This window comes from Podarcis raffonei, chromosome 1 (genome assembly GCF_027172205.1).
Source record: "Podarcis raffonei isolate rPodRaf1 chromosome 1, rPodRaf1.pri, whole genome shotgun sequence".
Taxonomy (NCBI): Eukaryota; Metazoa; Chordata; class Lepidosauria; order Squamata; family Lacertidae; genus Podarcis; species Podarcis raffonei.
Genome location: NC_070602.1, coordinates 62,833,071 through 62,857,014, shown reverse-complemented (window position 1 = coordinate 62,857,014; position 23,944 = coordinate 62,833,071). Strand labels below are relative to the sequence as shown.

Here is a 23,944-nt window from a genome sequence, read left to right as displayed (position 1 = left end):
CACTGTACACCTGACAAATAAGGGTGATTCAACAGATTAAAGCAGTTTGTTAGCTTTGTGTTACTTTTCCTAGTGCAGTGCAGTCATCTTTTGCTGGTATCCTTATCAGTAGATAGTCTGGGCGTTTGTACGATCTGGCCAATTTATGCCATGAACAGTCTTATTGGTCATAAAATGAAGTGAGGCACCTTTCAATCGGTTTAGCAAACGTTTCCTGTCTGTGGCTTTCTGTTGGAAATGTGAGCGCTAATGTTTGTACTGACTCCTTAAAGCAGTAATTTTCTGCATTTACTGTACCTCTACAACTTCTGCATCCTGGGTGCCCCCTTCCCTAGAGACGTTTCAGAGCAAGCAGTGGTGCAGATAGGAATTGCGGGGGAAAGTTGCAAGCTCGCTAGTGAAAAGAATTTGATTTATGCGCAAACACAAGGGGGAGAATTGCTGTTGGTCTTCCCAAGCCTATGGTTTTAGAGAGTCCAAGGCGATCCTGGGTATTCCTTCTACAATTAGAAGATCAGTATTGGCAAACTTCGCTGAAAGACTTCCATTCCTGATCTTCCCTAGTCTGAATGCACCCTCAGCTTCCGTAGAAAATGATGAGGCCCAATAGATCTTGTCACTACACCATGTGAGCCTATGGTGTACTCTGGATCGTCCAACCTACAATACACGTGCTCTTCAACAGTTAGATTGATGTGGGAAATGTTCCTTCGAGGCAGAAAATTTGGAAACCAACCCTCCTAAACAAAATACTAATATTTTCAGAAACAAAATATGATATGGAGAGCTATGCTTAAGAACAAGACTTCATGAAACACTGGATATTTTATAAGTCTTCTAGAGCTCTTACCATCTAAACTTGGATAAACAAAATGGTACTTATAAGTTAGGATGGAACATTTGTATGTTTTGTTTAAAGATCCAACACACAAAAATCACCAGCAGCAGAAATTATTCCTTAGAAAAGTCATGGGGAGCAGGGAGTTCCCATGTTGTTAGGAAGCCCTGACTTATCTTTAGTTAGGAAATTTTTAAACGACAATTCATACAGATCCCATTGCACCATTTTTGGTTCATTGATTTTATTTATTTATTTATTTATTTTGGTTCGCGATCTATTCAAGATGTTAGGCAGGAAATGGGGTTTTGCACAGAGGCTGAAAAAACATTGGCCACCTGTTACACAGTGGTCATTATTCCTTATTTAAAAATCCATATTTTACTTGCAGCATAATTGCATGGGCTTTACTTGTCAACATAACAGTAAAGCTGTTCCATTTTGGGGGCACCAGACTCTTGGTTTCCAATCCATTTTTGAATTAAGAGACATATATGTTCCCGTGGGAATATTTCAGAGGGTTTTCCAAAATTCTCTATATTTGAATAAATTGGTCATCATAATGTTTCATTTATGATGAAGTATGTAGGCAGTATAATTTTAATAAAATAATGGGCATCTCGGGAATTAAACAGGAAGGGTGTGTGTGAGCCCAGCTTGCTAGCATATGTAGTTTACTGTTTCGCTCTTAAATGTGGATTGATTACTAGGAAAGTGTAGTTTGGAAATGCTTTTTCCCTAAATGTCTTCCTTTAGATGTTAAGTGTAGCAATGCCCATCAATGCCAGCTATGTTGTCTAGTACCAATAATGCCATCTGCTGTGAATTATCAGTGGATGATAACTTACGTCTCAGCATATTTATAATATTTACAGTAGTATCTCGGCTTAAGAACTTAATTCATTCTGGAGGTCTGTTCTTAACCTGAGGTACCACTTTAGCTAATGAGGCCTCCTGCTGCCGCCGTGCCACTGCCGCGCGATTTCTGTTCTCATCCTGAAGCAAAGTTCTTAACCCGGGGTACTATTTCTGGGTTAGCAGAGTCTGTAACCTGAAGCGTCTGTAACCCGAGGTACCACTGTGTTTGGTGTTTTGCATCTGTTCAGCACACTAGCAATGCATAAAAAAGATAATGAATAGGCTTAGACATTTGTCCAGTCTAAACCAGTCCTTTGTTTCCGGTCACACCTCAACATTTCTGGTTTGCATATGATGGAAACATAGTATAGTACAGTATTTTAACTTGGGGAAAGAGTAGGCAGGGCTTTATAAATGGACTGTGAGAAACACAAAGAAAAGTCGGCTGGTATCAGAAGTTAGAGCAAAGTTGATTCTCTGATATTCTAGTCAAGGTAGTTAAAGACAGGAGCAGAAAAAGAGCAAAGGCAGCGGTTGTGCTTTAAAGGAGTAGGGCATTGTGAGAACTAGCAATGTAAAGTTGGCACAGAAAGCAATCAAGGGACAAGGCAATCTTAATAGGCATTGACCACAGACAAAGAAGTCAGCAAGATTTCAGAAATTTTACATGAGAGTAAGCTGAGGGTGATGAGCTTTAGCAGTAAATCCCATTCATTTCCCTCCATATTTCTAACTGTTTTCTCACTGTATTGGTGAAGAGGGCTATAAAAGGTGAAGGAATCAGTTTAAGGGTTCTTCTGGTTAAAAAAAAAATCTCCATATTTTGCAAAACTCAGTTCTTGGGATGTGTATGCCCAAAGTACAGTGCCCCTGTGTTTGCTATAGACAGACACACAGACGTGCTTTGGTGATAGGCTGCTTATAGCAAACTTTAATGACAAAGATCTCTGGGCAGTTTTCAGTTCCAGAACTTAACTTGGTAGCACACTTCCAAAAACTTGTAAGGTTGGTTAGAGATTTCTCTCTCCCGGTAGAGTAGGGTGGGGTTGCTGTTTGATTGAACCCATCACTCTTGGCTTTTCTACCTCGCTTGGCAACTTCAAAGCCTTGTTATTATATTCTTTCAGTAGCACTTGGATGAGAGTAAGAAATGAGACTTGGCAGCAGAATAACATCATTCTTTGCTCTTGAAACAACTTTAATTTCAAATAGACTGTTGCCTCAAAAAAAGAGTAAGGGGCTTACCTTTTAGCTGCAGTTTATAGCAGACTGCAAAATCATAGGCAGCTGTGATATTTTAACTCCTGCCATTGAAGTGCAACATAAATTATTATACCAGTCAAGTAAAAACACAAGCTCTAAGTTAAGAGTGGCATTCTTAAGGCTTGCGCAGTAGGATTTTGATTGATGGCGTGATCCGTGTTCTCTGTGTGTGTGAGATGCGAACGCGAGCTCCATTCACAGCCAGTCACTTGCCAGTATTTCTGGCTTTGTTTCAGATATCCCATTTCTTTAAGCGTAGCTGTGCATTAGTAGAGAGGGGGGTGGGGTCCATTTTTAAATGCAGGGGGAAGTGCCCATTACTTCCTCCAGTGACCAGAAGCAAAGCCAATTTATTACTGGGAAGAGCTAATTGCTGTGAATGTTCATGTTAGTCAAAACATTGACTTGAGATGCAGGATTGCATCCTCATTCATTCTCTCACCTGTAAGCTTCAATACTTACTGGAGAGCTTCTTCCCATTCAAGCTGCCCTGTTACAACTGCCTTCCTTTCTCCATCTTAAGTAATAGCATCACACTAATGTTGCCATTCTTTTGGATGCAAGCTGGGGTTTTGGTAGCTCCCACACACCCACATTGCATTTATTGCTTCCAGAATATCTTTAAATTGCTTGGCATAATAACGCGTTGGGGTCACATGAATATTAAATAGCTAAAATTCATTCACTAGGCAACATTTGCAACTCGGAATTCCATGAGTCAGAAAGCTGTTGAAAGAATCAAAATTTATGATTAGTAGAGTAATTGGATCAATCACTGGAAGCCCAGAAATGTTTATTGAAGTGAATACATTAATATTTGATTTCACTTTAGCCGAACAACCGAGCAGTCTTAATTTAGCACAGATTCCAGAAATACCTTCTCATGCATGTATTTAACATGAGTTCTGGAAGAATAAAAAAAAATCCCAACCCGTTATTTTGTCCCAAACCCAATTAGAACTTGTCCCATTCATCAATGTCTTTTTGACATGAACTCGACTTTTGTGGACTGTGACTCATGTTTGCTAAATACTTCCCTCACGCTTTTCACATTACTTGATACCATGCTAAGTCTTGTCTTTGTATACTCGCTTCTTGATAAATGAGTTCCTTTATCGGCAGAGATTTCTGGAGGCATGACATGGCATAGCCAAGGCTGTCCAAAAATTCTTAATTGAAAGGGAGAGAAATCATTCATTTGAATACCTTCATGTTCAACTCCCGTTTTTCATGTCGATTCTGAAGCATGGCAAAAATATATTTTGGCAGGTGCAGCTCAAACCTGTGAAAGTTTACACAGAAGTAAGTTGCACTGCTTGCCATAGGGCTTACTTCTAGGTAACTGTGCAAAGGAACGCAGCTTTAATATAAGGTGTATTTGCTTTCCCCATAACACACATGGTAATAAGTTGAGGGGGATGTGGTTGATTTTACATCCTAAATTAATTCTTAAGTATTGTATCCAATTTATCTTAATTTATGGGACTGGATAGATATATGCGGGCATGGCTGCAAGCATTTGCCTCCATTTTCAGCACACCATAGTTTGTTGAAAGTAGGGGAGGGGGTTTGCAGTAGTGAGCTTTAGCTACGGTTTGTCCAAAGAAGCCAGGATCATCAACCTCTGATCATCTCCTCTTCACGACTTCACTGGAAGAGAAGGGTTTGAGGCACACCTAAGCTTGTCCTCATAGCAGTAAACCAGGGTTGGGCGGCCTGTGGCACTCCAAATGTTGCTGAACTACAAATCCCATTATTTGTGACCATTGCCCATGCTGGCCACTTTGAAAGGCAGGATAAACGAGGACAATCACTCTTTTAAATATACAGTACTTTCATTAAATAATAATAGCAAGTTGGTGTACAGTGTTATAATATCCATAATAAGATCCATTCATGTTCCATTCAAGGCCTGTCTGAACAGTACTGTTTTCAAAAGACCTCTAAAATATGGCAGGGGTGACTCTTGCCTGATCTTTACAGGCAAGGACTTCCAGGGGGCACATCAGGGGCAGGAAGATCTCAGTGACTGAGGTGGAGCATAAGGAATCAGGAGGTACTCTGGGCCCAAGTTGTTTGAAACAATTGTTTTGCTAAGGATTTCTTTCATTCTGGTGACATTAAGTAGCTATATGGGGTTTCCTTTTTCCTAATGGCTCGCATTTGTGCTTCATGGAACCCCAGGAACCAGCTTTTTATTAATGAGCTTGCAGTGCAGTATGAAATATGGCTCATTGTGTTGAAGTTCAACAAATTATTAATGTTGGCAATATTTTTTGTGTTCTCTACCTATCTGGTTTACAGCTTAAATGCTTACATTTACGGGTAATTTAAAAGTGGTTTCAGTACTGGGAGAAGCTTCTAAAACTTGGCAGTCTCACCAAAATGTTTCTCTCCCCCAAGACTTCGTTCCCAGTTTCTCTTAGGACATTTTGAAAAAACCCAGTGCCTTACAGTAAACAAAACTTTTTTTCTTCTTCTTTGGAAAGAGGAACGTCAGTGCTATAATGTATAAACACAGACCAACGGTCCGCCAACCACTACTTTTCCCCGAAACACATACTTTCAGATGCATAAGCTAGAGCAACGCCTCATAAATTAATATTTTAAAATGTTGCCTAAAATGTTTAATGGATAGCTGTTTGAAAGATTATAATTGGATTCTCTGGGCAGAGCATATTGTTGATATTCAGCAAAGTGGCTATTCAAAATGTTATGATTGGAGCCTTGCATCACTATTCATATAATCGGGTTTCTCGGCCATAGGATGTTGGAAGATAAATATTTTGAGCACACAGAGTTTGTTTATTGTCTAGAAATGCAATGTGGAATACTTCAGACTAAAATTTATGAACCAGGAAGTACTGGAATTGTATCTAGCCAAACACCAATCTGAATTTTTAACTGGAGGGCGGGGGAGAGAGAGAATGCCTCTGAGCCATGGAGTTTGAAGCAAGTGTGTAGGTAGGATTCTCTTGTTATTTTCCTGTGAGGGTAGGACCAAGAACAGAGATTAAACAGTTAACTAATACATATTCACAGGAATGGTCTCACTTAGTCCAACTGCTATGCAGAGCATGTCAACCCTTCACCTTCACCATCATAAGTATAATACATAGCTATACTCAAGTCACATGCTGTAATAAAATTTCTTAAGCCCCTTTCATAGTTTTTCCTCCATCTGCTTAGTCTATGTGTGGAAGGGAAAGCAGGTTTAAAATATTGCATACAGAAGGAAGAAGCAAAGTACAAAGAAAATACAGTACTAGTGAATAATAATAAAACAATTGTGTATCAGTAGAGAGGTAAGGGCTTCAGCTGGAGATCCCAACTTGCCAGATGTTTGTTATTTATGCAAACATATCCATGTAGGGAGTCCATCTATCTAATAATTTTCCACCCTTCCTCTGCTTAGGTAAAGTCACTTTCTCATAAGTGGCTAGTTGGCTCATGTCTTCCATCCCTTGTACTATACAGGAAGAAGATCTCTCCTTCCAATATTGAAGTGTCAACTGTTTGGCCACCATGAGTACCTTCATTAGCCAGTTATGTTTTCCCTCTCTCTGGTTCCAAAGGACTAGTAAATAATACAGCAAAACACTAACATCTTTACATCTCAGGAATCTGTTTAAGACCATATTTATAGTTACCTCTGACCAAAATGCCATTACTTTGGGGCAGGATCATATCATATGGCACAATGTTATCAGAGGGGGGAGCACAATGCCAGCACTGTTCCGTGTTTTACATATATTTTTTGGAAAATGCATTGTGGGTTCCAACGCACTCTAAGGATGTTTTTTCATGTTGTATCAGACATAGCCTGATATCCATGGAGACCAATCTGACAGAAACGAGTATTGCTTTCCATTGCCTATTGTGTATGAGCTGCAAGAAATTAAGACCACCACTGCTATAATCCGCTTTCCATTTTCCGTGGTCTCTTATGCTTCCTTCTTAAGTTCTCCTACTTGTTCCTCACTGCCCTTGCCTCCTTCACTGTGTGATACTTTCTGTCAATCAGCCATTATTACAATGGTTCTGTACTGGCTCAGCTGCTTTTAATTATGGCGTATAAGCTGCTATTCTCAGCAACTGTACAGTTATGTGTTGATAAATTATTATATTAGTTCCCTGTTTCCTTCTCTCCCACACTGCTGCTGGTGCACTTATAGGTATTTGTATATAATTTTTGTATACATGTAGGAAATTATATTATAGTAAGTCCTGTAATGTAATATGACAACATTTACCAATCTAATATAAGAATGTTAACAAATAAATAAAATGCAAATTTCAAAAATAATAATAATGAAAGCTTGGAGAGGGCTTAAAATGATCCAGACTAAGGTACAGTGGTAGCTCGGGTTAAGAACTTCATTCGTTCTGGAGGTCCGTTCTTAACCTGAAACTGTTCTTAACCTGAGGTACCACTTTAGCTAATGGGGCTTCCTGCTGCCACTGCGCAATTTCTGTTCTCATCCTGAAGCAAAGTTCTTAACCCGAGGTAATATTTCTGGGTTAGCGGAGTCTGTAACCTGAAGTGTCTAACCCAAGGTACCACTGTACTTGAATCCAAAGGGAGATCAGGGTGACTTAAAGTAATACAATTACATTAAAACATTAAAAAAAAGTTAAGCCACTACTAACTTGTCCCATTGATTTCAGTGAAACCTAGGCTCAGCTACCTTGGTCTAGATCCAGCTCTACAGAACTGTTCTTACTCTTCTCTGCAAAGCCTAGAGCACACACCTAAGTGATTCTTCTTGCCTGTGTTTTAACTTAGGTATGCCATCAGAGAAAGTTAAGACCCATGTGGAACTTGAGGCAGAATACGGAGTACCTCCTAATAAAAGAATAAGGCGGAAATTGATGGAGTCTCCCATGGCAGCGCAAAGTCCTCAGCAATCCAGTCAGCCAAGCCCTAATCACCTGGTGGACTCCATCAGCAAAGAATTCCACCCCATTCTGTATACACCTAAGGGCTGCCAGAAGCCTGTGGAGAACCTGCATACTGAGACTGTGGTAAAGCAAGTGTTAAATACAGCAGCAGGCCTTCAAGAAATGAACAGCCGCACTGCACAGGCTCAGGAGCCATTAAAGCAGGAGAGCCATGGGGATAACATATGCATCGTGACTCCAGAGCGCCTCATGAACTCGACAGTTACTCTATATGAAAGCAACATGGGCAGTACAGACTACCCTCCCAATGAATCTGAAAGCAAATTGCAGGTGACCGACAGCAGCAACAATAGTTTACAAAGGTATTTTCTGTGGAAGAGGAGGTGTAATATCCTCTTTCCTTCCTCACCACTTTAATCCTGATATTGGTTTATCTGCTTTCTTTCCTTTTTGCACAATTAGTGTGACCTCAGTTGTTTCACATTCTAATGTCAGATAATTGTGACATTTAAAGCCTCTGAAAGACGTGCCTGAATTGCTAAACTATGTATGGCCTTGTCCAAAAGATCGTGTTGCTGTTTCCTCCTGCTGATCCCTTTTTCCTTTCTTTCATGGACTGTGGTCCATGAACACAAAGTCTGGCGAAACATGACAATAAGGCAAGTGAAGAAGCAAGGGTAGAATACTGAGCAGTTTTCACAATGGAGTGAAGGAAGCATTAGGTTCCTCCAGTGATCTATTTTGGGATCTGTGCTACTGGAGTCAGGGATTGTAGGCAGACTTGCAGGTAACACCAAATTATTCAGGTTGGTGAAAGTCGAAGCAGGCTGTGAATTGCTCCAAAAGCATCTCTTCAAAGTGGGTGGACAACAAAATGCCAAGTGAGGCTCATTTTCAAAATCACATTGGGGCAAAAAAATCAAAATAAAAAATCATGGTGACATATTCATTGATGTGGTCTCTCTGAACTGGTAAGTACTCAGGAAAGAGATCTTGGGGTTGTTCGAAACAGCTCTGAAAATGTTGGCTTGTTTATGGTGGTGAGAATGGGAAATGTGCTAAGGATTGAAATACATCTGCCTGTATTAGGATACCTTTAAATAAATCAAAGGTACAACTGGCAGCCTCTTTTGGAAAATGACATTGAAGAGCTGTAAAAAGTGCAGACCAATGCACAAGATGAAATTCACTTTCGTAAGATGTGGTGGTCACCACTGGCACTGATGGCTTTGAAAGGGGATGAGATAAACCCATGACAGATGTGTCTCATCAGTCACACAAAAAAGAAACCATGATGACAAAATGGAGCCTGTACATTCAGCAGCAGTAGGCTTCTAAATCTTCATTTCTTATAGGCAAGGATGTTAACAGAAGAGTTCTGTTGCCTTCAAGTGCTGCTTGCGCGCTTCCTGGAAGCACCTGGCTGGCGAATCAGGTTACTGTACTAGAGTGGGCCCTGGGTGGATCCCACAGTGTTTCTGGGCACTGCTGTTAGAAAACGTTCAGCATTAGCAAGGAGCAGCAAGGTGATAGCGTTCCAGAAGTTGGTAGTAGGGCACCTCTTGCAGCATCGACCTTTGCAGGTACCCAGCAGTGTCAACTGCTGATTCCTGTGCAAATTTCTCATCCTGGCCCAATTCCAGGTGAAACCAGGTTATTTCCATTGAAGGTATTGCAGAACAGATCCTCCAGTGAAAACAGACATGTAAGCGTCACTACTGACAATTTCTGGATTTTTAAAAGCTATGCAAATAAAATATCCTTCCATTGCATATTTTGTTTTAATACTGACACTTTTTGGAATGCAAGATTATTTTTAGAATTTGTGGCTTTTGTTTTAAAGAAATACTCTGGGTTTTTCACAACTACTCCCCCCCCCCCTTTGCTGTTATTTCAGACTTGCTGTCGCTCCATCGTTAAATAGGCAGCCAGACCCCATACATAATAAGCCATCTTATATGGCAATGACATCTGCCGCTGAGAGGAAAAGGAAGTTATTAAGGTAAGTCATGCTTAAGGTTCATTGCTGTTTTCCCCATCTGTGAAATGGGTTCCTGGTGTGTCAGTGCTGTGGTTTAGTAGGAGGCAGGAACATTACCCCAATCCAGTAGTCCTCATGACTTGATCTTCTGTTGGACACCCCACCCCATATATCCCAATAAAGTGAGATGAACGCCGCAACCCCACAGTCGGTCACAACTGGACCTAATGGTCAGGGGTCCCTTTACCTTACAGGACCTGAATACGTCCAAATTACAAAAAATGTCAAATCCTCATCGGAATGAGATGCTTCAATAAAATGTTGCACTAAAGGAGCATCTATTACATTGTTCCTGATCCTAGATCGGTGTTCTGATAGTCTTACTTTGATAGGTCTGAGAGTATGACCTACATACAACAATCCACAGGGATATCTAATCACGTAAATTACACGTGGAGTAGCACATGTGGCAAATGCCTGTAAAATGAACTTAAAGCCTGCTTGGTTGTTAAACTCTTTTACCTGCAGAGCATATTTGCAGGAGGTACAATACCCTCATTTTTAAAAAACCACGTGGTCCATGGGGTCACGAAGAGTCGGACACGACTAAACAACAACAACAACAACAACAATCTTAACAGCAGTTATAAGGTTAAGCATCATTTCTTGATCCTTTCCCCTCTCCTAAACCTTTAATGAATCAGGAGAATAGACTCCCAGGAGTAAACTCCTGATTAGTTTTTGACTAACCTTTAATTGCCAGGTTCCTACGCTGAATTTTCAATGCTCCTTTGCAGAACTTCCTGAGCTGAACATTTCCTATTTTCTTTGAGCCTACCTGCGAACTTTTGACCTTCCTATATGGGAGCTTTAAAGCAAAGCACAACCATTATTACAACTCAGGTTTTACAACCAAAAACCCAGCACAGAATAGCTGAAAGTCCTATTCCATCACACTGGGAAACAAATGCACAGACACAAACCAGAAATATAATTTGAATCATACTTGTTCAGCTTTTCTTAGGACCAGGAGAAGAAATAGCCACAATCCATACAAGTATATCTGTGGTGGATCTTTCTTGTAGTAAATTAGTCACACACGTGGTCCTCGATCTAATATACTTTTAGATGTTGTGTTCCAAAAACCAAAAACTAAGCATGCCAGCTTCACTGTGCTAAAAGCAAACTTGTTATAACTTTTTCTTACAGTTCAGTATCGAACAGCGACATTACAAATCAGCATGGTCATACAACTGCAAAGCGTATTAAACAAGACAGCATGTTAAGTTATAAAGCTCTAAGAGTCCCTAAATCAACAGGTAAGTATCAAATTACAATTTTCAGTGATTATATCCAAACTTGAGCAGTAGGTGGCTATGGAGGAGCGCCAAGATTGTGGGCTGATATTTACCATTTTTCTTAGTCTTTTGCTGTGGTGATTTAGATGTACAGCTGGGTCGATATACTTTAGCTACTCAGTTAAATTGAGTGAAAAAGTTACTCCTTAAGAAACTCTTAGTCGGTTCCATGTTTTAATACAGTGGACCCTTGGGTTACATAACCTTTGGGTAACGTAACTTTCAGGTTGCTAACGTGGCAAACCCGGAAGTGTGTACTTCCAGGTTTCGCCGTGTGCAGAAGCGGTGCCTCTAGATGCGGATTTTTCGGGGTACGTACGGACCCCCAGAACCAATTAAGTTCGTATCCAGAGGATCAACTGTATAGGGAAAGAGGAGCCAAATAGCCCAAAGGGGATTGACAGTATTCTCAGAATTACATATTCTCCCTTACTTCAGGACTGTATGTACATCTTCCCACTTTTACCTACCCCTACCTGTGACACTAAACTGCCTGGATGTTTTCTAGCAGTTTATCCATCTGTTTGGAAGAGCACAAACCCTGGAGCTGTTTGTTGTCTTCCTCACCGTGCAGTGGCTTGTTGGCAGTTCCCATCATAGCTGTGGCAAAAGGTGGAGCTGCTGAATTCTTCGCCACACCCTTGTGGTGTAGTGGTTAAGAGCTGTAGACTGGTAATCTGGTGAACTGGGTTCGCGTCTCCGCTCCTCCACATGCAGCTGGTGGGTGGCCTTGGGCTAGTCACACTTCTCTGAAGTCTCTCAGCCCCACTCACCTCACAGAGTGTTTGTTCTGGGGGAGGAAGGGAAAGGAGAATGTTAGCTGCTTTGAGACTCCTTCGGGTAGTGATAAAGCGGGATATCAAATCCAAACTCCTCCTCCTCTTCTTCTTCTTCTTCTTCTTCTTCTTCTTCTTCTTCTTCTTCTTCTTCCTCCTCCTCCACAATTTTCAGTGTCTCATAAGATCCTTCTGGCAGGTTCTTTCCTAGCTTCCGCCACCTCTTTTCTGTGATATCTCTGCCTCCTTGGTGCTAACCATCATAGCCATGCTCCATATATTTTTGAATCCAGAGCAGTGATAGGCAGGAGCAGAGGGGCAGTGCCATGCTGCCACTCTCTGACAGTGGTGGCATTGTAGCTTACCGGCACGGGGCAGGGGGGGGTGAGGTCAAGAGTGGGTGGACGCACCTTCTTCTTTAGCGATCACTCGTAGCCAAGTAAGATTGTCTTCCATAAACATGGTTTTAACAATGAGTCCGTGAGTGACTGTGGAGGCCAATTCTGGATCCACTCGTCCTTCCACAGTGGAGACATTGGTTTCTGGGTAGGAGTTGATCATAGTGTGGATTTGCCAAGCGTGCCTTCCTCTTAGCACGTTTCTCCCTTGTGTCCTGAGTTTGAGTGTCTTCAAAGCCCATGACACCTTTGGTAAAGGCTGTTTTCCAACTGGAGCGCTCGCAGGCCAGTGTTTCCCAGTTGCTGGTCTTTATACTACATTTTTTAAAATTTGCGTTGAGAGAGTCTTTAATTCTCTATTGTTGACCACCAGCATTATGCTTTCCATTTTTAAGTTCAGAATAGAGTAGTTGCTTTGGAAGACAATAAGCAGGCATCCGCATAACATGTCCAATGAAGTTGATGTTGAAGAATCATTGCTTCGGTGCACGGCCCCAGCCACTCCTGCCAGCAGTAAGAGTGACTTCTTCAGACACCTTTTTGTGTGGTGGGGAATGCAGAGGCAGGACATTTCCCTGGGCAGCATGGTTATGGCAGGGAAGCCAGTTTTAAATTAGCCAAGGATATCATGAGTTTTGCTGATGTGGGGCTATGCATGCCACTGTCCAGGCTCCCCCTGCCAAAGAACAGGTTCCCTTTGCCTCCATCATGGTTCCAATTGCATCTGTGCATTTACAACGAAAGCTTGATTTGGACAATCTCACATACTTAAGAGGTCCCCAAACAATTGCCTTTTTGCTATCTCTTGTCCTTTTAACCACCCTTCCTCCAGGCAAAATTAATGTTCTCTTTCTGTTATGCAGCTGGTGAAGTGCTGCACGTAGCGTTCCCCGGAGCTAATAGAAGCCGAATACAGTGTTATCAGTACTTTGCACAATGCTATCTTCGTGTTAATTATTTGTACCAAATGTTAGGTAATAAAGGATACCAGCATCAATTACTGTAATTGTATTGTTAAAGAATCATGCAATTGAATTCCTAATTTAGAAGCTGGGAGCGCATTAGACATGCTTAGAATCTCAAAAAAACCACCCTATCAATATTCCAAGGCACATGCTTGGGCTTGTTCTGTGTGCAGGGGTGGAGAACCTCTTTCAGCCTGGGAGCACAGATCCAGAACTGGCCCACTTGCCAGGAGCCGTTTTTGAAAAGGGGGCAGGGTCTCCCTCTTGACTGTCATGTGACATCAGGTGATTAAAATGTCAGGCTTCAAAGGGAACAGGCAAAGTGCCAGGATCAGGAATCAGCCTCTTCTGTTGCCTTTTACTGTTGAGCAAACGCTTCTCTTTGAACCTTAGTACTATGGTGCTTGATGCTGATGTCAGATATAAGAAATCCCTTATCCGAACTTAGTGCTTCAGTCTGAGAAAGGTGTGACCCAAACTATTCATTAGGTGGAGCTGAGCCTCATATTAGTTCTGTGTGGTAAGTTTTGAAAACTTTCTGAGCCACAGGATACTACAAGTTATTGCTTGGCCATTCACGGCTCTCTGAGTGGCTTATGGAGTAAAACAATAAACACTATGTTAGCAGCATTTTTCAGACACTTATCAGATGCAGCCAGCATTTATAGCAATATTAAAAAATGAGAAGTTAACAGTTCAAGCATATAGTTAATGTCATTTAAATAATAATAATAATAATAATAACAATAACAACGATGATGATATAGTAATAGTAGTCCTACGTCTGCCCTGTTCTGTTAACCTTAACATTTAGGGAAATAATAAACATAATCAAAGCAGTAGTTTCTGTGTCTCTCTTTAACATAGCTAATTTTTTGTTCCATAGAAACTAGAACAAGAAGCTGGAAGCAAAATGAAGTGCTAAGAAAACGTGTCAGAAACAACGGCAAGGAAAATGCAACCTTAGACATGAAATTCAAGACATCCAAAAAAGCATTTTAAATTACCTACGTTGAAATAAATCCTTGCTTTATACAGATTTTAATTTATTAGCAAGACAGAAAACTTTCCATCTGCTCTCTGCACTGTTTCTCACTTACCTGTGGTAGTAGTTATTCATTATACTTTACAAACATGTATTTTTCGAACGCTCGCACCTGTGCTTTGGTGCATCCTTCACTCGCTCTGAACATGTAATTGGAAGCTGCATTGTACTTCACAAATGGCTGCTTTTGACATCTCTGCCCTTCGCCATATTTCAGTGAAATAATCTCTTGCAGTGAGAATACAGTCAGAAAGATGGGTGGGGCTCCTCTATAGTGTGTTTAGCTGGTACATAGTTGGTACTTCGTTGGTACATGAAGCATCATAAAGTTTAAGAAGGAAATGTTACAAAATTCCCCTTCTTCTAATGCAGCTCTTCATAAATGACAGGTAGCATTGAGCTCTCATCCCTGCATGCTTGCCCAATGCAGGGTGCAAACACCTTACATACTGTGGACCTTTGAAGAAACAGCTCTACTGTATTCCAGCGAGGAAGGTGCAAAACAGATCTTAAGCGATGCGCCTTAATGTCTTTTGCCTCGCATTGCTGGCTAAATTACAGTGCATGCATCATAATGCTTGCTTGTGCCTGGTATGGAGGCAGTGGACTCAGGAATATCGTATGTCCTTCCCTGTGCTGAATTTGGAGTAGGGGTGGAATGTATCCATGGATTTCATGACTCACTGGGACTCGTAGGGAATGAATGTAAGAACTTTAGTTTTTAAAAATTTACCTAATAAGCCAATATACCTGTGGTCCTCCAAGTCCTGTTGGACTCCAACTCCCATCAGCCCCAGCCAGCATAGTCAGCGGCCTAGGGATGATGGAAGCTGTAGTTTAGCAGCTTCTGGAGGAACAAAGGTTTCCCACCATTGGCTTTTTAGGTGCTCTTTTAGTGAAATTCCTGCACATGGCAACATTTCCTTTTTCAAACTGGTGTTTGAAACTAAACCTTCTAACAACTTGAATGTAAAAATGTCCTTGTATTTTTAGTCTGTATCTGTGTGTCTTAGATTAACTCTTGTGTTGCTTGTGAATTAAATTTTTTTTTTTGTAAAACCAAAGTCTTTGTCACACACCTGTTCCTCCTTCGAAACTCTCTGGCTCTTACAATTAGTTTGCTTTACTCATAGGTTGATATGACATACGTGGCGTACTGCTCCTGAGGATTTAAAAGTCCTTGATTTTAATGGAAGCATGTTAATGCCCAGCTCAGCAGAAAGGATCCATAAACTTTCCAGAATCTGTCCCCTTTCCTCCATCATCTATTTCTGTATTTTCTTGTGGTGGCAAAGGTAACGTTGCCCTCCAGTCAAGAACTCGTTGAACAACAACAACAACAAAATTTATACAGAACCACTCCTAAAATTCAACTGAGGCCTGAGTACTGCACAGAACTTTCAACTATGCTGAAGTCTGCCTCTTTTCCCAAAGTTCTAACATGGTTAATACATTTCCACTCCTTTAAATAAAAACTAACAGTAAAGAAAAATTAAGACAGACTAGATCAGGAGTAGGCAAATCGGTTGTTGGGCTATATCTCCCCTCAGCCCGTGTCACCTTGGCCCTGCAAAAACCACAGATTCCCCATCACTGCTGTAAATTTGCATAAGATTAAGACAGACTGATTAAAGGGCCTGATATCAAAAAGAGAAGAGTGCTGGGCAAGGCAGCTACAGAACGTGTTCAGGGTACCACCAGAAGGCCCTGCCATTGCTTCCAACTGCACCTCAGATATGTGGAGCTTGAGGGACAGAATGACCTTTGATGATTATCCTAACTAACGAGACTGATATGGACTCGGGCAGCCCTTCAGATACATTAGTTCTAGGCCATGCAGGACTTTCGAGGAAAACACCGCCACTTTGATTTGAGCCTGGTGACAAACCAGGAGACAGCACAGCTTTTAAAACACTGGTGAGATGTGATGGCAACACCTAGTCCCTGTTGGCAGCCTTGTGGCAGTATTCGGACAGCCTGAAAGGACAGCCCCACATATCTGCATTGCTGTAATCTAGTTCCAAAATGGGTATGGAGCCTTTGTGGATTCAAGAGGCTCACTGCTAGATGGTCGCCTTCCATGAGAAGATGACAAAAATAAGAACGGGACTAAATTGCTTATCCCAACACTTCCCTCCTTGTGTGTTCACTCTGTTTCATAATGCCTGAAGATGGCTTTAGAAAACTGAATATGTTTCTTAAGAGTCATGAGCAAAAGCTGGGGAATTGCTTGCAGATCTAAGTGGAATGGTTTTTGCTAAAGTAAAGGGCTGATCTTGGTACTCAAATGTTTTACATTTTTCATGGGTTAAACAAATATGTGATACTCCTGGTATGTGAGTGGTAGGACAAATCTGTTCCCACTTTTTCTGAGTGGAAGATATGATGGGGGCCTCGCCGTGTATGAATATGGCGCTTGGAGAGCACAAGATGGATGCACAAACTGTTAAAGAATCTGCATATTATTTCATTTCAAAGAATTGCTCAATAATGAAAACAATTCTCCACACAGTTGTAGCATGCACTACTCAGGAAACAAAGTAGACTGACATCTTGCTTCAGCCTTTACACTGACATCAAGGAGAGTGCTACCATTTTTCCACTTATTTATATCTCAGTAGGTAATGATACCTTATTAACAAACGAAGAAGTTAAATGGGCATATCCGTGCACCCATGGAGATTCCCAATTACACTGTAACTGTCCTAATGAAGATCCAAGCAGCACAGAGCCAAGTGGCTTGACACTTATGTCAGCTAGGCTGCAGTTTCTGACTCCTCAAAGCAAAGCTCACCAGAAAACACGATGTCAATTTAGACTTATAAATAAAATCTCATCTCTTAAACACTGCACTAGTTTAAGCATTTTTCAGGGCAAAATGCTTAGTCCAATATGGTAGGAGATTCCCAAATCAAACCATGCACCTGATTGCTATAAAACTAGCTGCTTAAAGTACATCTGTGAGAATGATGGTACACATGCAAAACGAAGTCACTCTCACTAGTGGAAAACATCTCTATGTACAAAAGAGATTATTCAGTTCTTGTGACATCCTACCCAATATGCATGAGAATGAATAAGTTCAGCCTTGAAAGCTAATGTGCAAAAGGGGGCACAATACTAGTTGGAAAGGTGTTTGCATAATTATTTGACAGGATGATACATTTTGATTGCATACAAAAATGGGGACACTTAAGTGGCTTACATCTACATCTCAGCCCCTATGCGCTCTCGTCATTGTACATGATGAGCATGCCACATGGACATGGAGGCAGGATGACTCAGTTTCGGCAATGTAGCACAAATCTTATGCAAGCATTCCCCCCCCCCCCCATCAACAATAACAACTTTATTTTTGCCACAAGGTCATTAGAGACAACTTATTCCTTTGTGACTAACTTCATTCAGAGAGCTTCAATGAAATATTGTAAAGGGAAGTAACATTGCGAAGGTGGAGTAGGAGGGTTAGAATTCAAAGCAAATGTTGCAAGAATGCCATTGACAAAAAAACCAAGATGCTTCTGTGGAAAGGGAGTAGCAGGTGCTTTAGAAAACTATTCATTGAAAAATATCCTTGAAAACGGAATATGAACAAGATTTCTCAGAAGTGACAATCATTTCATTTTTTAAATATAAATATTGAGTTTTGTTTAATAACATTAATCTGGAAGCTCTTTTCCCTCCCCTCACCCCCCGCAAAGACAAACCACAGGAAAACTAAATTATACAACCTGAATAAACTATACAGATGTGTATATATTGATTGCGGGGTTTTTTATTGGTGATTCTGAAGGGCAAGCAGCTGTGTGTGATCCTGGCCAGTTTCTCAGATTTCAGCAGTCATTGCCTCAATATTTTCAGGTCTTTCTTTGCAGCCATAAAGGTTGGAGCCTTGCTTTTAAAAACAAAATGAAAGTTCAGCTTCTCTGAGGATTTTCTGCAGCTGGTTCCATGCTAGCACAGAATTGTTTCAGAATCACAGAATGTCCACAGCCCTGCTCATAACCAAGAGAAGGCATTTGTGACCAATTAGTTAAATGGACTTTATTAAGCATTTTAAGTTCTGGAGGATCTCTTAGATACAGAGCAAGCATTATTGAAGGAAACATGACAAACTTTGATGTATTTAAGAGACGTGCTTCCTAAGCCCCCTTACAGCCGGCTACCATAAGTAAGCCGGGAAAGTATGATCTATGAAGACTGTTCTCAATAACTGCTGCAATAAACAAAAATGGACTCTTATTTAAAGTTTGACATCTGTATTAAAGCTGCACACTTTCAATGGCAAGATTTAAAAGCTTTTACAAAGTGTAAACACATTTTTGCTGTTGATATATTTCACGGACCTTTACAAGGCAGCCCACTTTACAACACGTTCCAAGAACTAGCTGATACAGAAATGTTAAAAATGTAATGAATTCTTTACTTTAATGCCAATGTCCTTTTTCTTCCTCTTCACAAAGAGAGAAAGTAGCATTTGGAGGAGGAAAAAATATAGTACACAGATTTACATTTGTGCATGTTAACAGGTCATCTCTGAGTTCATTAGGCAACTGCATAGCGGAAACAAAGAATACACACTTTTGGCTGTGTGCGCAAGGATGGCTGTGAGGTGTGCAATGCAACTTGGCACTGAATTATGAAGAAATGTGTTTTTAAATTAATAAATAGTACTTTTCAGACCTCGGAATATCAGGAAAAGGTTTGATCAGTGCAAAAGGCTTGTTTACCAAGAAAGGCCATGGTTCATGGATGTAAAAGGAAATTTGGAAGCAGCAACCATTTTGGGGGGAATTTTTCCACCGGGAATGAAGGATGCTGAGTTCTTTGCATGAGGTATGCTACCTGGAAGTGTCATGATTGTCTACTGAGCACAGTGGTCAGTGCACAAAAGCATATTAGGACAATAACTTTATCAGGTCGCCCAAAATGTTATCTCGACACTTTATCAGGACATATGGTAAAGAAAATAAACAGCGGGATGGAGAGAGAAATTGGCTGGTGTTAAAGCGTCTGCATCTGGTAAGAAGACGAAAAGGAGAAATTCAAATGAGGCTCTGTGGGTGTTATGCAGGCGTCAGGGTAGTCAAGGTCTCCTGGGAGGAAGAAACCCATAAACATCGCACCACTTCACATTCTCCTCATAGCTGTGAACACTCCATGATGTCGCAGCAGCTCAGCCAGGGACTGGAGAAGGCTTCCAACCAACTGGCAAGCAAGAGGTGATCAGCAATTGCAAGTATTGAGGTCCAGAGCATATATCTATGGACATACTTTCCATGCTCTGCAGCATTTGGTTTTCTCCAAGCTAAAGGATTATTTTCAGTGGCTTTGCAGCCAACACATTCCTTTTTCACTGCCCTTGACCATAAACCACTCTTTTGCAAAATACCTAGTTTACAGAAGTTATGCATATTTGCTCGGTTTATTCTAAAGATAGACTCTTTGCTTCTGTCTTTTGTTAGATGTATTTGCATAGGTGAACAACTGTGACACATATACACTTAATCACTTTTAGCAGCATGTACCAAGGTTACATGGGACGAAATGTGAAGTTTATGACAATTACCTGGAATCTTCTAATGTCTTCTTTTCTTTTGGAGATGTTAGAATAAATAACCCTATGCTGGTCTCAGGTAGTTTTGATTATAATACCGTACCTACCTGAAGGTTTATGGGTAATGAGTGACTCATCTTTCTTAGCTGTGTGAGAAGAAAGTACAGCAAAGTGTTCTAATGTGTGGGTTGCTGGTGTGTTAGCCAATCTGATCTTTGCAGATCTGGCATTTGCATTTACTATTGAAAAATATTTGACTTCTGAACTTCAGCTGCAAGTCCTAGATTAGAATTCCTGGAATTCCAGACTGGAGCTTGCTTAGCATCTCTCACACAGAATTCTTATTAAGCTCAAGCCATTTGTGAGATGAAGGCTCAATGACTTTCATGAGAAAAGTCACTAGTTTTTTAACCACTCTTGGAATTGTAGCTCTGTGAGAGGAATAGGAACCTTCTCTACAGTAGCTCCCCATCTATGGAATGCTCTCCTGAGGGAGGTTCGCCCGGTGCCTTCATTATACACCTTTAGGTGCCAGGCAAAAACGTTCCTTTTTAACCGGGCCTTTGGTTGACCCTATACCTATACCCTTTTAAAATGTGTCTCTTTTGGGGGGGGGATGTTATTGGGTTATGTGGGACATGGGTGGCACTGTGGTCTAAACCACTGAGCCTAGGGCTTGCTGATCGGAAGGTCAGCGGTTCAAATCCCCGTGACAGGGGAGCTCCTGTTGCTTGGTCCCACCTCCTGCCCACCTAGCAGTTCGAAAGCACGTCAAAGTGCAAGTAGATAAATAGGTACCGCTCTGGCGGGAAGGTAAACGGTGTTTCTGTGCACTGCTCTGGTTTCGCCAGAAGTGGCTTAGTCATGCTGGCCACATGACCCGGAAGCTGTACGTCACCTCCCTTGGTCAGTAAAGCGAGATGAGCGCTGCAACCCCAGAGTCATCCGCGACTGGACTTAATGGTCAGGGGTCCCTTTACCTTTACCTATTGGGTTATTGTTTTTATTTTATATATTCTGATCTTTTCTGTGAACCACCCTGAAACCTCCAGGTATAGGGTGGTATATAAATTAAATAAAGAATAATAATAACAACCTTCAGAACCCTTTATAAGTTGTTGGAGGAGTTAGCAGTCAGCAGCAGTTCTGTTTAGCTGAATGCAGCCTTTGGGAGCTTGTGACCAGGGCTTGTAAACAGGGGCATTTGTGAGGGCATTTTGAGAGTGAAGTCTGAAGTGCATCTCATGGTATATGTAGAACCAAGAGACATGGACAGAGAGTGAGCTGCTGCAGTGAGCTGCAACACCTTTGCCGCATTTGTCTTGGTGCATGAGAATTTGCAAAAGTATACCTGGAGGAAGTGCAAGCTAGTTGCCTTTCTGGAAGAACAGGTGCAGCAACTTGTGGCCCACTTATCCACATTTGGAGCTACTAGGCAAGATGAGGAATTTCTTGTTGGAACAGAGTGGTCTTTCCTGGAACAGCAGTGCAGGTGGGGTGTCCCTAGGGAGGATTGCAGGAGATGAACCCCTGAAGAAACATGACACACAGAAACGGTACTATCAGGAGCCATGCTGTATCAATGGAACTGCAAAATTGATTCCCTCACCTCAGACACCAATTTTGAGTCAGAGAAGCAAGGACAACAGTTGCAAACCTCAGAACACACCAAGGTGGCTGTGGAAGCTACAATGTATAGAATGACTCCTGGCACACCCTAGAGGAGGAAGAAACTGGGAGGGGCATCTACCAGAGGCCGGTTAAGATGGATATAAAAGAAAATAAGATCAGGATGATGAAAATCTGGTTTGAATTGAAGAATGGAGAATGGAGAGATCTCCCTATGTGGAGATCTGAAGACCTATGGAATACAAACCTGGCTAAAGTGGAAACTGGAGCTTTTGGGACATTTGGACTTAAGAGAAGTAAGAAACAAGATTTTGGCTCCACTTATAAATATGGAGGCCTGGCTGGAAGAAACATGGACCTTACTGGGACAGAGCTTCTTCGAGATTTGGAGTTCAATATAAAGGACTATCAAAAAAACCGGCAGAGAGGAATTGAGAGAGAATTAAGAGCCTCGGACGTGAGGTCGCCAGGCTGACTGCAGATGGACTGATGGACTTTTGTTGGGGTTCGAAACCGGGAAAGGGGGTGGTGGGGCTTTGGGAATCCAAAGGGTGTACAATTATATTCTGTTTCATTTAATTTTGTTTTGCCAATAACATAAAAATGGGGAATTCGGGGAAGGGAATTGGGGCCGACCTTAGAAAAAGATTTTTAAGAATAAGTATTGATGTATAAAGATTGAGGTTTATAAGTTAAAATTGGTTAACTAAAATGAATTAGAGAAAATAAGGTAAAGTTTGGGGACAAGAACTTGCTGAGCTAAAAATTGGAACTGGAATACAAGAAGGGGAGGTGTGGGGAAGTCAAGGAAATTGGTCATTGACAGTAAGAAATGTAAATTTTATGTGTTTTTAATTGTTTTTTTTCTTCTTTATTTTTTGAAAATTCCAATAAATATTTATTAAAAAAAAAGAAACTGGGAGGGGCATCTAATTCCACAGAAGACAGAATTGGGATTCAAGATGACCTTAATCAGTGTGTTTTTTCTGGGTGGACACAGGGGTATGCATACCCCTTAACATTTTGTGAATCTTTGTACTTTTGTCCATTTACTGTATTTATTTTCCCCGATTTGAACTATAAAATGGTGGTTTTCTTGAGTCAAAATGAGAGTACCCCTAAACATTTTTTTAGAAAAAAAGCACTGACCTTAACATATTGGAGAACTGGGCCAAACCTAACAAAATGAATTTCAACAGACATAAATGTAGTGTTCAACACTTAGGCAGGAATAACCAGCTGAACAAATGTAAGATGGGGGACGCCTGGCTCGCCAGTAGTACATGTAAAGAGAATCTAGGGGTCATAGCAGACCGCAAGCTTAGCAAGAGTCAACAGTCTGAGGCAGCACCAAAAAAGGAGAGAATGCTATTCTAGGCTGCACCAACAAAAGTATAGTATCCAGTATAGTATAGTATAGTATCCAGCAAGTATCCAGCATAGTATAGTATCCAGCAAGTAATGTTGTTGTTGTTGTTGTTTAGTCGTTTAGTCGTGTCCGACTCTTCGTGACCCCATGGACCAGAGCACGCCAGGCACTCCTGTCTTCCACTGCTTCCCACAGTTTGGTCAAACTCATGCTAGTAGCTTCGCAGCACAGCACACAGAACGCCGTTTACCTTCCTGCTGGTAAGCGGTCCCTATTTATCTACTTGCACCCGGGGGTGCTTTCGAACTGCTAGGTTGGCAGGCACTGGGACCTAACGATGGGAGCGCACCCCGCCACGGGGATTCGAACCACCGACCATGCGATCGGCAAGCCCTAGGCGCTGAGGTTTTACCCACAGCGCCACCCGTGTCCCACCAGCAAGTGATAGCACCACTCTATTCTGTCTTCGTCAGACCACACCTGCAAACCTCAGGGTTACACCGAGATGGCTTATGCATGGGTGATGCAGTTTTGGTTACATAAGCACAAGCCCAGGAGGACTCAAATCAAATGCAGCCCTCTCTGCTCCAGCCCTTCCTCTGCCTCTGATTAATTTGTCTGGCTGAAGATTGACAGCAATGCCTGCTGCACTCACCGTCACGCAAGGAACTGCTTACAATCCCGGTCTGATAACTACCCCATGTCTGGCAATTTTAATTCACCAAATGTATGAAACAGATTGGCTCTCTCCTTTGGGATATCCTAGTAGACTATCTAAATGGGGAATGTATGTGGTTGTAATGGTAAATGATCCATTTTATTTCACAGCGGTATGCTGCTTCGTGAGAAAATATCCATTACATTGGTTGCTTCGACTTTAATTTCCCCACAATTATGAAGACTTTAAGGTTAATGTAGCATGAATATTGTCTATTTAAGTTAAATTGACTGCCTGTTATCTATCATGGTAGCATTAGCCAGCTTTGTTGGAGCAGATTTATGGTG

The 23,944-nt window shown here is 41.4% G+C and overlaps 1 protein-coding gene across 6 annotated transcripts in view; it reads left to right on the top strand.

Moving 5' to 3' along the window:
- Window positions 1–14,374, top strand: part of KIF18A (kinesin family member 18A) — a 36,950-nt gene extending 22,576 nt beyond the window's left edge. For 5 of the 6 annotated variants that reach the window (XM_053389686.1, XM_053389649.1, XM_053389658.1 and 2 more), the window contains exons 14-17: window positions 7,746–8,223; window positions 9,759–9,863; window positions 11,052–11,161; window positions 14,226–14,374. In XM_053389686.1, coding sequence (XP_053245661.1) covers window positions 7,746–8,223; window positions 9,759–9,863; window positions 11,052–11,161; window positions 14,226–14,341 — 809 coding nt within the window. In that variant the 3' untranslated portion in view covers window positions 14,342–14,374. Of the gene's footprint in view, window positions 1–7,745; window positions 8,224–9,758; window positions 9,864–11,051; window positions 11,162–14,225 lie in introns of those variants that run through there. The other variant, XR_008330657.1, reaches the window with a different exon arrangement.
- Window positions 14,375–23,944: the final 9,570 nt, after the last annotated feature.